Here is a 14,085-nt window from a genome sequence, read left to right as displayed (position 1 = left end):
ACTGCAAAACAGATGAACTCACGGGTTCAGAAATCACAAGGCACAAAATATACATTAGAATGTGATTTTAGCCCACCCAGTACATGGACCCTATGGGATGCTTTGAATTGATCTTACTGGCATTTGGCCCTGTTGGCATTACACAATCTGACCTTAACAGAATGGCAGAGATATATGCAGTATCTTAGGTCTATATACTGAGGTCCAACTCTCCATATTAAAAAAAGAAATAAAAAATTACACTTACAGAAACACAATTACTCAGAATTATATCTGCATAAATTTATGTGGCTTTGAAGCTTGACCTCAATATCTGACAGTCTCACTGCCAAAATAATTATTGCCATAAAAATACTTTTCTCTGATATTATTAGTCCACTAATACTCTCATGAAACTGACTTGAAAAATGAAATATTTTTCTCAAGTTTGTTGCCTCAACTGTTATGCTACCTTTAGGCTATGCAGTTTGAAAAAGGCAGATCTTTATCTTTACCACTATTTGGAATTAAAATCTACAGTCACCATCTAGGAAATAATACTTTTTCAATACAGCAGGTTGATTTGTCTAATATTATGGCTGGAAGTTTTTCCCCACATTTTTCTGTTTTATTGTCCTGTTGGTTGATTTTTTGTTTGCTTTTTGGCCTGTTTAGATTTTTTTGGTTTCTGTTTCTATTGGGGGGGTTTAATTTTTTTTTTTGGGGGGGGGGAGGGGAGTGTTGTAATTTTATTCTTTATTTGTTTGGTTTTTTTTTTTTTTTTTTTTTTTTTTTTTTCCCTTGCCCTTGAAAGGCCAGAAAATGAAAAAGAGCTTTGGCAGTATGCCATATCATTAACTCGGTATAAACCATGTTAACTCCATATTCACAATGGAGCTTTTGGTAATAGACCTGTTTCTGACACAGTGCAAGTATTAGGCAGAACTAATAGCTGGCTTTACTCCTATTTTAACTCTTACAATTTTGGCATGTTTACTTTAACTCTATTTAGTTTTCCTTCCTTCATTTTCAGTAGTGAATGAGTAACAAAATGCTGTAGAAATCATTAAAACTGGGCCTGAAATTTGCTATTTGCAGTACTTAGCCACACCCTCTCTAGCTGATGTACTATCAGATGATGGCTGGACACTCTTGCGATAACTCTTTCAGGGCCAAAAAATCCCAAATTGAGTTATTAATCCATGCAGAATTGCATCTTGTTATTGGACTGTGGTACTCCTGTTTAAGATGGTTTGGAATATCTTGACACTACACTTCACTGAACATGATTGTTGCCACTTGGCACTACCTTACTATGAAACGAACTCTCTGGGGTATGCATTGACTCCATTACTGCATTAATGTAAAATTACCACCGTGGATGCTTAATTTCTATCCCTTTAAGCCTCATTCTACCTGGAAATTGTTGGAAGTCACCTAAAGGTCCACTTGTCTGAGGTAAAGGAGTGAATAAGGTCAGGTATTTATTTTCTCAGGTCAATAGTTAAATGCAACAGTTAAAAAATGGCCTGTCATACAAATTGACTTCTTTACAAAACAACATCTTTTAAATGATCATTTGAAGAAACAGAATGATTCAGAAAAAAGTTTACAGAGGCAGAAATTTAGAAATTTCCACAAATGGGCTGTAGATACTATTTTCTGTTTCAGTTGGAGACTTTTTTTTAATGAGACGAGCATCCATGTCAGCATTTTTTCATAGCTTCCATTTGTTTAGAATGTTTTACTCCACTTAATAAAAGGTAGAGAAGGGAAACACTTTCAATTATTCTGGTTTCCATAGCACCTATTTAAAAATACTGAATGATTAATTTATTTAGCTTTATCTTTAAGGTTACTTAATAAACTGAATATACAAACTAACTACAGAATTATGACTATTTCTAAGAGTATAGCTAGGGAATCAAGTTAGGTTTTTATCCAAATTTGTGAAGACTGATAAAGATTCATATAGACATTGTCTTCATATTTGTAATTTTCAATCTTAAGTAACAGAGTTGTTTTTTCTCAGGATCATTGAGTATGCAAGTTTAGAAAAGAGTGAAAAAACCTACTCTTTTATGCACTGTTCACAGCAAGTTTTCAGGGAATGTGAATCATTTAATAAGCTTATTTTATAATGAGAAAGAAATACGAGCTCTTGAGCAGGCATTAAGTCAGATGCTGCAATGAGCTAGACCTTCAAGTGCATGAAGTCTTTCCCCTTTAATCAGTGGAGAAAGCTTGAATCTTCTGATAGTCAACATATTGATCTGATCAAGGAATTGCTGAGACTGCTGCAAAGGAAATTATATGAATATATATAGAGCAGAAGTATTAAGAGTATAAAAATTGCAATTGACCTTTCTCTGTAGTATCCCTATTATTTTATCTAATTTTTTCTCTTCTGGAAGCCTTTAGCTATGGATTAATACATATGGATTGAGCAAGTAACAAATACAAAAACAGAAGAGTGATACTGGCAGTGTGTAAATCCTAGGACTTGAAGGATTTTTTGAGAACTGAAAAAAAATGTGATAGGTGTTCCCTCTCACATAAGTAGAGCATCTGCTCAATCAACAGCATAGAGGGTTGGGGCAGGAAAGACTGATGGGATACATCCGAGTGCAAAATAAAGAGCATGAGAACCAGGAGCCAAAGTCATGAATGAAAAGAATATGTGGTAGGAGACCACCATGTTTGCAATTTGACCACCATGTTTGCAATCTGATCACCATGTTTGCAATCCAAGAACAAGAGTGTGACCAACTGTGTACCACAGGTCAAGGAGAAAAGCATGAATTCTGCCTGTGGGGACTGTTTTCTCACCTGGCCAATTCCCTGGATGATTCCTTGACAATGTTTACGTATTTACATATGAAGTATAACACACTATAAGGAGTGATTCCTGTTTGCCTTCTTGAAGTAGCAAGTACAATTCACACAGTTGCTTAAAGGTGAAATTTTCCTTCGTGAAAACATGGGATACTCTGGAATAACTTGATGGAAACAGGAGAGAAATCTGAAGGGCTTTTTTGGGGCCACTCTATAGCATCTAAATTTTTATTTGTGTGATAGGTGCAACTTTCTTTTTAGCAGCTGAACTTTTATTAACTATTACTTTTATTAACTATAAATACCCATTTTAAAATCCACACTGTGCTTTAGCACTACACAGACTCAGAACAAGAAGTAATTTAATTACAAATGAATTCTGAGTATTTGTATACATTTATTGAAATACTTGTTTCCTGGCTGAAAATTTTAGACATTTTTTTTATACATTAGTACAAGTTAATATCAAGGCTGTGCCTTTTTTTCTGTTTTCTTTAACATATTTGAAAAAAGACCCTCTCCAAATTTTAAATAAATTCAGTCTCTTGGTATATGTTAGGCCAGCATGATATTTTTGACATATGAGTCAGAGGATCTAGTGCTGCACTGAAGACACACATCACTAATTCTAATACAAAAAGATAAGCAGACTAATGCAGATGCCATTCAGATAAGTAAACAAATCATATAATGTGAACAAGTATCTAGAAAGTATAAATAGGATTTACAATTTACAAGATGTGAAATCTTAGCCTGGGATAAGGTGAATGAACCCACAATAACAGCAATCCATCTTGCTTATTTTCTAGCATTCCCAAAGCTCAGCATGTGTACATTTGCTCATGTCTTATAGCTAGAGTAGGTACATTTTCTAAAAGCTCCTTTGGTTACAAACATTTCTAAGTGTCTCTAGGACTGGAAAATTTTAAGATACACTCCATATGCCTGCAGGGTTCTTTTGTGTTTTCCTAAAATTTCATGGAATGGGAGATTGAAGGTGTAACAATAAGGTATACAAAGAAAGGAGATAATGGACACTTTCAAAACATCTTCTGCCATATGGCATCCTAGACTGTCTGTGAAGGCAGAAATCAGACTTTGTTTCCTGCCAATGTTTATAAAACTTACATAAGCAGCTCAGTTTCAAGTGTTAATTACTATACTAAATCAGATTACTCATCGAAGTACCAGTGTCACAGCAGCCATTTTTAAGCTGAGAGATAACAGGTTGTTAAAAGTTGATTTATGCATGGAAATATGGTTTACACCTCTTCATTTTTTCATATAATATTATAGCTAGCTGCATTTACCATGTAGACACACATCTACTTGTTTCTAATTTGTACCTTTTAGGACATTGACTTTATGCTTATTCAGAATTAAATGTGCTACAATAGAGTTAGGAATCGTTGTTTTTTCCTGTCAGCAAGATTAAACAGAGATGTCAGCCTAGTTTCACTTTGAATTCACTCTTCAGTTGTGTACATGCAGTCCCTTTTAACAATTTGTTCTCAAATATCTGTTCTAATAAGTCCAACTCTCAATCTGATTTTTAATTATACTTTTTTATTTTTTATTATTTTGTTTTGGTTTTTTGATCATTCAGCTCTGAACCGGTGTTCACAGGTTTTACTGACTCACAAAAAACCATTCTTCTTTGCTTTAGATGACATGAATCATTAAAACATGAGCTAGTCACTAGGCTGCCTTTACAGCCAGTGGCAGAACTTCCACAAGGCAATCCATGCCCTTATTTTAGATGTCTAAGATGAAATGTGTTGCTCTCCTGAGCAGTACTCTCCCTTGATTTTAAAGTAAGCTTAGGGTGACTTTGGCAAATTTTGTGATGCTTAAAGTAAGTAAAATGAATCCAAGCCATATAATCTCAATTTAAAAGAGTGCTGCAAGTGATAGCTACTGAAAAAAAAAAAATCTGTATTTTCTTTAGACTGCTAGTTTTGTGGTGCTTAAAGTAAGTAAAATGAATCCAAGCCATATAATCTTAATTGAAAAGAGTGTTGCAAGTGATAGCTACTGAAAATTGAAAAAAAAAATCTGTATTTTCTATACACTGCTAGTTTTGCACACTAATGCTGTTATTTTCTCTGAATGGCTTGATCTACTCCGTCTTAAATGCTCTGTCAAAACTGAATTTAATCAGGCAGTGTATATCCTCTCCTTTTCATTTTGCTGAAGATTTCCTCCTGGAAATCTTCAATCTTTCCCGCCTTTGACCAGTCTAAGTAAGTTTGTGATACCTGCACATTTTATAAAACTACTGATCATTGAAACACCTGTATTCATAAAATGAACATACACAGAAAGTGGCTTTTCACATGCTGAAAATTCTCATTTGTTTTTTCCTTTCAGTTCTAAATAACACCCATGACAACATATTGCTTGTCAAGATTATTTGGGTTTTTATTAATATAATCTTAGAGCTGTAAGCTTGATTTTTGACAACAGAATGTCCTTTAACTATTTATTCTGGCTGCTGCTCTTAAGGAAATTTATTTGACAACACTGGGAAAATTTTCTCTTACAGAAGAATCTGAATCTGCCATAGAAATATGTATCCCCTAATACTTCTCCCTATTTCCAGTTCCAGCTTCCACCTGTATCTTTAAAGATAGCTATACCTGTGGCACTCCAATCTACCAGTTAGACATTTCCTTTTTAAGTCAAGGGTTGAATATTTCTTAATAGCAGTTCACCCACCTTTTATTACATATCTTCAAAACTCTTAATGGTTCACTGTGATGAGAACTCAAATTAGCCAAAGCACTGGGACAGTCTGCTCAGGTCTTTAGTGTTCAGAGAAAAATTCAAAAGGCTATTAAAAGCCAAGGTTAATTCTTTAATATAAAATCAGGAACTTATCTTTAAAACAGACAAAACTGAAAGCTATTGGTTAACCGAGAATGGTAACATGGTTTAAAAGCTTTTGTCCCACTGCATGTTGTATCCTTGCAGGTGGGTCTATGCTTTCAGTGAATTCAGGGACACTGAGTGATAGGAAAAGCCTCTGTTTGTTCACATTATCATTTTCGTGTGCCTGCTCAGCTGGTCTGGAGGAGGTGGAGGAAGAAGAAGAAGAAGAGGAAGAAGAAGAAAAAGAGCAGGATGAGGAAGGACGCTTCTACCTCCTTTTATTTCACCTAATGATTTCTTAAAGGAATGTAATACAGAGTGCAATGGTAAAACAAACACCATCTGTCCCCACCATGCATGAACAAAGTAAATTATTGCTTTTACATTTGCTTTTTGTAGTATATTCACTATAGTTGAGAGAAAAGCTAATAGAAGATGGGCCTTGCATTAATGGAAATGCATTTGAATTGACTGAGCTTCCCCAGTAAAGTACAGATATTGGATTATCTGGATTTTAAACCAGTCTTTGATGTTTTGTTCAGAAGAAATGTAAAAATTTGCGTTAAAAGCCATCACAACAAAAAGTTGAACAGGGGCATAGAAACTGTCCTTTTGGTCCTCTTAGCTATTTTCAAATGTATTATAATGTGGCTTGTGATAGCCTACTGTATAGTTAATGTACCTTTCATCCCTTCCCATTTGTTATGAATTGAGAATGTGCAATGGAAAGTCATTGCAGCATGGCTGTTTAGTAACTTTTTAAGCCACAACTACTTGTTTCAGTGTCTTGAAAGAAAGAGAAAATAAAATCTCCTCTGTGGAAAATCTCAGGGGCTTAGCATATCTGTGGAACAAAATTAGGTGCTCAAATTTTACATCAACTACTATTCAATTAGAAATGTCATTCAATTAGCAACGAACTTGTAAACTGAAACTATTAGAAGGAAACTAGGAAGTCACTGTGTTACTGTGAAATATGCAACAAAATTGGATTTTTTTTCTTTGACAAGAAGCAGCAGTTCATATGTAGCTCATATTTAGTTCATATTTAGAGTAATTTTTCTGAACCTTAAAGTTATTTGAAAAGAAAAACTCAGCAAAAAGCTTTTAAAGCATGTGAAGATGATGAGGGAATATTTTATGGTAAATAACTATTGATTCAATAGGACCCCTGTCAACCTCACATCTGTGCCTGGAAACCTCATAGAAACTATTCTAAAGCAAATGGAAGACATGGAGGTGATTAAAGACGGCAACACAGCTTCACCTTGGGCAAGTCTTGCCTAACCAACTTAGTGGTCTTCTGTGATGGAATGACTGCATCAGTGGACAAGGCAAGAGCAACGGATGCCCTCTGGACTTCTGTAAAACCTTTTACATGGTCCCAACAACACCCTTCTCTCTAAACTGGAGAGATAAGGATTTGATGGGCGGACTCTTTGACGGATTAAAATTTGGCTGGTCACATCCAGAGGGTAGCAGCTCATGGCTCAGTATCCTGATAGACATTTGACAAGTGGTGTCCATCAGGAGTTTGTGCAAGGACAAGTACTATTTAGCATCTTCATCCATGACAAAGGACACTTGCTGTATCCCCAGCAAGTCTGTAGGAGGCACCAAGCTGAGTAGTGTGGTTGACCCACCTGAATGATGGGATCTGGAAAAGCTCAAGAACTGGGCCCATGGGAACCTCAAGAGAAAGAAATATAAGCTCTTGAGCATCTCAAGAGGTTCAACTAGCCCAAGTGCAAGGTGCTGCACATGGGTTGCTGCTACCTAACCCCTGGCATCAGCACAGGCTGATTAAGACCAACCCTGAGGAGAAGGACTTGGAGATACTTGAGGATCAAAAGCTAGACCTGAGGACTTGCAGCCCAGAACGCCAGTTGTATCCTGAGATGGATACAAAAGCAGCACAGCCAGCAGGATGAGGGAAGTGATCCTGCCCCTCAACTCTGGTGAGACCCCACCTGCAGTGTTGCAGCCAGCTCTGGGGTTCCCAGCACAGGGAGGACATGAATCTGCTTGAGTGGGTCCAGATAAGAGTCAGAAAAATGATCAGGGGGCTGGAGCACTGTTGCTATGAAGACATGTTGAGTGTTGGGGAGAAGAGAGCCTGGAGAAGAGAGGGCTTCAGGTAAACCTTATTGCAGCTTTTCACTATCTAAAGGGGGCCTATAAGAAAGACGAACAAACTTTTTAGCATGGGCCATTGCAATAGGACAAGGTGTGATGGTTTTAAACTAAACAGGATAAATTTAGACTTGATATAAGGAAAAGGTTTTTTTACAATAAGGGTGGGTAAACACTGAAACTGGTTTCCCAGAGAGGTAGTAGAAGACACCCCATCCCTGGAAACATTCACGGTCACATGCCATGGAGCTCTGAGCAACCAGTGAGTTGAAAATGTATCTTCTAACCCAAACTGTTCTGTGATTTTATTCTATGAACTATTGGATTTTTCTCTTTAAAGATGAATTTAGGTAAAATTTGTGCCTCATTTATGCACAATATCTGCTTTCTGCATTAAATGTGTTTGTCAACTTAAAAGAATATTGTTATAGATAAGACTTCATATATTTATAAGCTCTTGTTGATATAGAATAATTGCTGACCAGTCAAAAACTGCATAGTTTATTCTTTTCAGTTGAGTTATCAACATAAACCTTCCCTAAAACCCAAGTACATACGCAGTCAAACAGTTATGCCAATGCTTTGAGGACAACTATACTAAAACTGAATTATTCCAGATACATACTTTTCTTGCTAGTGAAAATAAGAAATTACTCCTTGCTAATAACAGCCTTTTGTCTCCATCTCAGCATGTCACCTGAGCTCAAGTATTCTGATCAATGATTTGCACCACAGTGACACTGGCCTTTTTTGATGGCTGACCGAGCATAAGGAGGATAAACTCATGCCAATATATCAAGGCACAAGGCTAGGTAGTCAGATTAAACCTATAAATTAATTTCCAGTTTTCATCATTCATTTCTCATTTTTTTTCTATTTCTTTAATGGTTTTATAGTTAAGAACAGATCTCCTGAGTGCCTAAAAATATCTTATACCTGGGAATAGGAAGATAATCAAAAGAAAGACTGTAAAGATTCTGCAGTTATCTAAACCAGCCACTGCATAGCAAAGTTTCTGCTGCAATTGGAATGTTGTTACTATTTCCCATGTGAAGCCATGAATATGTAGAGACACAGATTATTTGAATGAATCTTCTTAATCTGAATGCATTTTCCCATTTCATATTTTTTTCACATTTTTCAGAGGACAAACATTAGAATGTACTACAGCTGTGCACTTTAAATAAATTCATCTTTTTATTTTGTCAGAAAAATGTAATGGAACAAACATTTCAGAAACGATACTTTCCTTTATAGATTTGTGCAGGGGTCTAGCATAATGAAGGACTGACAACTGGAAGAAGGTTTAAGTGGTATTACAGTGCAAACAGTAGTACCACAAAAATAATAAATCACTGGTTAAAACCCCACTGCAATGTTTTATACATTTTAAGACTGCCAGAGTTCTTTTGTGGGGAGTTCTTTGACATGTCTCCAGTACAAGGTTGTGCCTTATAGGGACTTGTGTTTACAGTACTGTCACTCTGTCATATGAACTGGAGAACAATAAAAATATTTATTATTGTAGAGCAACAACCTAAATATTCAGTAGGGACAATCCAACATCTCCCATGCTTTATTCCACTAACTAATTTCAAAATGACCATATTTTCTTACTCATTTTAGTGAATTGCTGAATAACTGACTGACATATATGCGCAGAAAGATGCTAACTTAAAAACGGAAAAAAATGTATTGACACCAGAAGTTTTGCTATCAGACAAACACATATTTTGGATTTAATCCTTACATACGACTTCCTAATACTTTCCTGGCACTATAAATGTTGGAATATTAAAAGATTTTTATATTATACTTTAAATATTTTTATTATTTGATATTTTTAATATTTATTATTTAATATTATTTAATAAGTATTACTTATACTATTTTTATAATATACTTTTAATATTACATGTGAGAATGGAATATTAAAAGACAGTGTCAACAAAATAAACACTTCCCAAGCTATTAAGTGTATGAATTTTAACTCAATTAGCACAATTTCATAAATTAGCATTTGAAACACTATGTATCCTGGAAACACTCTAAATTCTACCTACAGTTCATAGTATTCTGGTAAGTATTTTCTTAATTTTGATTCTAAAACTTTGCATTTAGATCTTGAGATATAATTATGAAGAAATACAACATGTAAGCCATTCTGCATGTGCTAAACCAGAGAGGGCATAAAAAAGCAACAGATAATCTGGTGGAGGAGGAGGAGCCCAATCTGGAATGTGATAGAAGCAGCAACTCTATAGTACATACTTGGAACTTCTGATTTTCAATAGGTCATAAATTTGATAGAAGAAATTTCTATTTCTTACCTACATTTCCAGTCATTAGGTATGAATTCTGAAAGTCCATCATTCCCATTCCAACAATGTGTATAAAATCTTCAATCACCTGCATTAGCTCCACTGAACCTGGATAGATCTAACAAAGGAAGGTCAGACATGACATTTACTACTATATCAAAATGTCTACAGCTTCAAATTCAAATAAAATCTAAATGCCATCAAAAGCAAATTGAGAAGTAACAGCCAAACATCTTTTCCCATGCTTCAATGCTAAACACTTTCTGTTACTGTAAAATAACCATTTTTCTATTAAATCCTCATATAAACAGACACTACTTCCCATAAATTTATATGAAATCAACTGTGCACTGGAACTGTGGAAAATGTTTCCGCTAAGTCACTGCACTTCTCAACACTTAGTGGCCGTTACTTTCATTAATGGTTAAAGAATTTCATATTACAGAACAACTCTAAAATATTATTCCTTCCTCTGAAGGTATCTTCAGTAACTTCAGAACTACTGATACAAACAGTAATGCAAATCTTACTGTGGCCTTGCCAGTATGATAACCTTTGTTGTATTAGTCAACATGTAAGTAAGTTAAATTTTTACTGGCAGTAGTTTTTTGTTGCTGATATGGAATAGTAGAATCATGGGATATTGGAGGTTAGAAGGGGCCAGTGGAAATCATCCAGCTCAAGCCTCTGTGCAAAGCAAGATCAGCTCTAGCAAGTTGCCCAGGAACACACACAGTTGGATTCTGAATGTCTCCCAGGAAGATGACCCCAGAGCTTGTCTGCACAACATGTTCTAGCATTCAATCACTCCCACAGTCAACCAGCTTTTCTTATACATGAATGGCATTTTCTGTATTTTAATTTTTGCCCCTTGTTTTTTATTCTGTCAATGGACACCATTGAGACTTGGCTCGATCTTTTTTACTCTTTTCCCTTTCAAGAACTTTTAATATTGTCATGTTTCCAAGCAAAAGAGTGTCAGCTATTTCAGCCTATCCTTGCATATCTAATGCTCTAATCCTCTAAACAACTTCACGGTATTTTTCTGGGCTCATTCCATTATTTTGTGTCTTGTACTGAGAAGCTCAGAATTGGACAGAGTAAACTAAAATAAATTGCAGTATCCTTGGCATTGCTAATGTAGCCTCTCAATTTGGCTTTTTAAATTATAAAAACACATTTTCAAAAAATACAATTTATTTGCAAAGCTGTAAGCTACTAATAAAAACATTTTCTTTAATATTTAACAATAATGATTCATCAACAAAACAGCATTAGAGATCATAACTGTTATTAAAAAGACTAGAAGCTCTGTTTCTATCACAGATATAAAAAAGAAAAAAAATTTGGTTTTTATTGCCTGTTATAAACAAGACAATTTTCAGTAACAGAGTGTCTTGCAATAGCAAAAAAAATAACGGATGACCTGTTCACGGTGTTTTTTTCTTCATATCAGTGAAATGTCCAAATTTCACTTTATAAGCAATATTCAACCCATTCTTTCCACTACTGGGACTGCAGACTATAAAAAAAGCCTACAGAGACTATAAATTCCACCATGCTGCACTCCATCTTCATCTCACTCTATCTAGATCCATAGTTGCTTGGTTCAGAATAGCGGATTTCACAAAGTGCTTTGTTTTCTACATGGATCTTCTCATAAAAGGTAGGGCAGTAATACTGTTTTGAAGAAGAATTTGTTGTGACAATTATGATTCTAACAGGTGACCTTTATGATTCTAACAGTTGGCAAATGCTACTTCAGGTGACAGAGACTTAATTTCCATTTTCCTGATGATGAATTACTGAGGTAGCAAGTGTGGTTTTTGCATCCATCTCATTCAAAGCACACACACTCACAGATTAAGTACTAAGGAAAAATTTCAGTGAGATTTTTTAAACCTTCATTCTTGCATATAAAATTGTATAGTAATAAACTGTTGAACACTCAGTTGAGCAGGTACTCTGGGTTTTTAATATCTGAAGTACTGGTTAATCAATAGGATGCTGGCAGATCTTGATGAAGAATATGCCATGTTCTGAAACTCCAGTATAAACTTACACATTGTGGATTGAAATGGCTTCCTGCGTGCAGTGCTTTACATCAGCTCTTAAAAAAAGGCAAGTGTTAAAGTGAGTGCTGCTTATCTGAATGCTATATAACCTATAATTAATGGTTATCAACTGTTGGAATTTCAGCTAAAAAAACAGATGTGCTGAGGCATTGCAGCTGTATACTTGATTGAAAGTCAGCAATTTGCTGACAGTGAGTAAGATTTTCTTTCCAGTAAAGAATCTAGAAAACAGGCTAAAAGATCTATGCTAACAGTAGCTGTGGAATTTAAGAAAACTATGCAAGCTGGCAAAAAGGTTGGTCACACTGCACCTCGGTTTGCAATGTTTTATTACAGAAAATTGAGCTGAGTGGCTGAACCAGAAACAGGATCACCTTTATTCACCAGTGTCTGCTCACTCCTCCAAGCTGTTATGAAGAGCTACTTGCTTCCAAAGTTTCTTTGAGCATGCTTATGTAACTGTACAAGAACATTAATAAGACTAGGGGCATTGGGGGGATCATATCTCAGTGGTCTAAGATTAAGTGAATCCCCTAGGTTTACAACCAGGAACTTATGGCCCCACTACTCTGGTGTTCAGATCATCTTGGTTCTTTTGGGTTTCTGCTGTACCTAGATCTGTGAGGCAATGATTTACCAGGCAGAGACAAAGAGGTATGGAAAAGTAGAAACAACTTGTTCCCTCTCTATTTTTCAACACAGCTCCTTCTACGAGAAGCAGTGAAAAGAGGGAACTGGAGATTTACTGTTGCCTCTTTGTCTCCACATTCTCAGAATTTCCTCTTAAGTGCTGTCATCCCCAAATCTCTGGGGTCAGACAGCTGACATAGCATGGGTAAGCAGGCAAGATGGAGATAGAAGACAAGTTCGATAACATAAGAGTGGTATCATGTCTGTTTATTAGTGAGGCTAAAATAATTGCTTAAAATTGGTTTCCTTATCTTGGTGTTGTTTATGGAAACTACCCACATGTATGTGATTTTGCTGCTTCCATCCATCACTGCTAAAGAAAATGACACACTTTGTCTATTTTTGTATCTGTCTCTTCTAGAGAGGAACAGAAAAACAGGAAAAGAAAAAATATTATTCCCAGCTGAATTGTATTGGGTCAGCTGCAGTGTCATGTGCCTACTTCAAGGTTTGAATTAGTGATGAAAAGTCCTGATCTTCCTTTTCTTAGTGATATCATAAACATGAACTTACAGAACTGAGGGTAAATAGCTTCAAAGATCTTTAAGTACCTTGTGATTTATTAGGAATGACATGAAAAGTGAAGAAAGTTCAAGTATCTATAGAACACAGTCACAATGAATGCACAAGAGTAGAGCAAAGATCTATGTAAGCTGTTTTCTTGCCTTTGACAGTAGCAAAAAGCTGATGTCTAAGGCAGAGTATAAGGAGGCAGGAATATAGTGATGCTTGCTTGGAAAGTCTTGCCCAGCCTTTTTTACCAAAAGACTGCCTTGTGTAAAACCACAGTTTTTCTTTCATAAATTTGTCAATTTACCTTTTTCACTTGTGTCCTTTCAGTTGCAAGAAGTTCTGCAAGGTAGCCTTCTACATAATAAGTATCTCCTGTATTCATTCTGAATCTGCCACTATTTTGATGTCCTTTAGTTATTTTACAAGAAGCACAAGTGAGTAGCTTAAGTATTCCTGCAAGCACATTCTCCAAACCACTCCTGATTTTAAATGCTTCTATTGCAAATAAGTGCACTTGACTCCTTTCCATACTGAAATATCTTGCTTTGTTTAATCCTTCTTCATAAATAAATGTTTTCCTGCCTTTGAGCATCCCCCCACAAATTTTCCTCTTTACATAACTATGTTCATCCCCATTGTCCGTATTATTTGTACCTGAATAATACATT

At 35.6% G+C, this 14,085-nt stretch overlaps 1 protein-coding gene across 9 annotated transcripts in view; it reads right to left on the bottom strand.

Annotated features, from left to right (window-relative positions):
• Positions 1-14,085, bottom strand: part of ADGRB3 (adhesion G protein-coupled receptor B3) — a 448,710-nt gene that overhangs the window by 207,688 nt on the left and 226,937 nt on the right. For all 9 annotated transcript variants that reach the window (XR_010997055.1, XM_068183751.1, XM_068183747.1 and 6 more), the window contains one exon: positions 10,149-10,257. Coding sequence is in view for 8 of the 9 variants with exons in the window: in XM_068183751.1 (XP_068039852.1) it covers positions 10,149-10,257 (109 nt within the window). In the remaining variant the exon portion in view is untranslated. The remainder of the gene's footprint in view (positions 1-10,148; positions 10,258-14,085) is intronic.

Source organism: Anomalospiza imberbis, chromosome 3, assembly GCF_031753505.1.
Source record: "Anomalospiza imberbis isolate Cuckoo-Finch-1a 21T00152 chromosome 3, ASM3175350v1, whole genome shotgun sequence".
NCBI classification, from domain to species: Eukaryota; Metazoa; Chordata; class Aves; order Passeriformes; family Viduidae; genus Anomalospiza; species Anomalospiza imberbis.
This window is presented reverse-complemented; position numbering and strand designations above follow the sequence as displayed.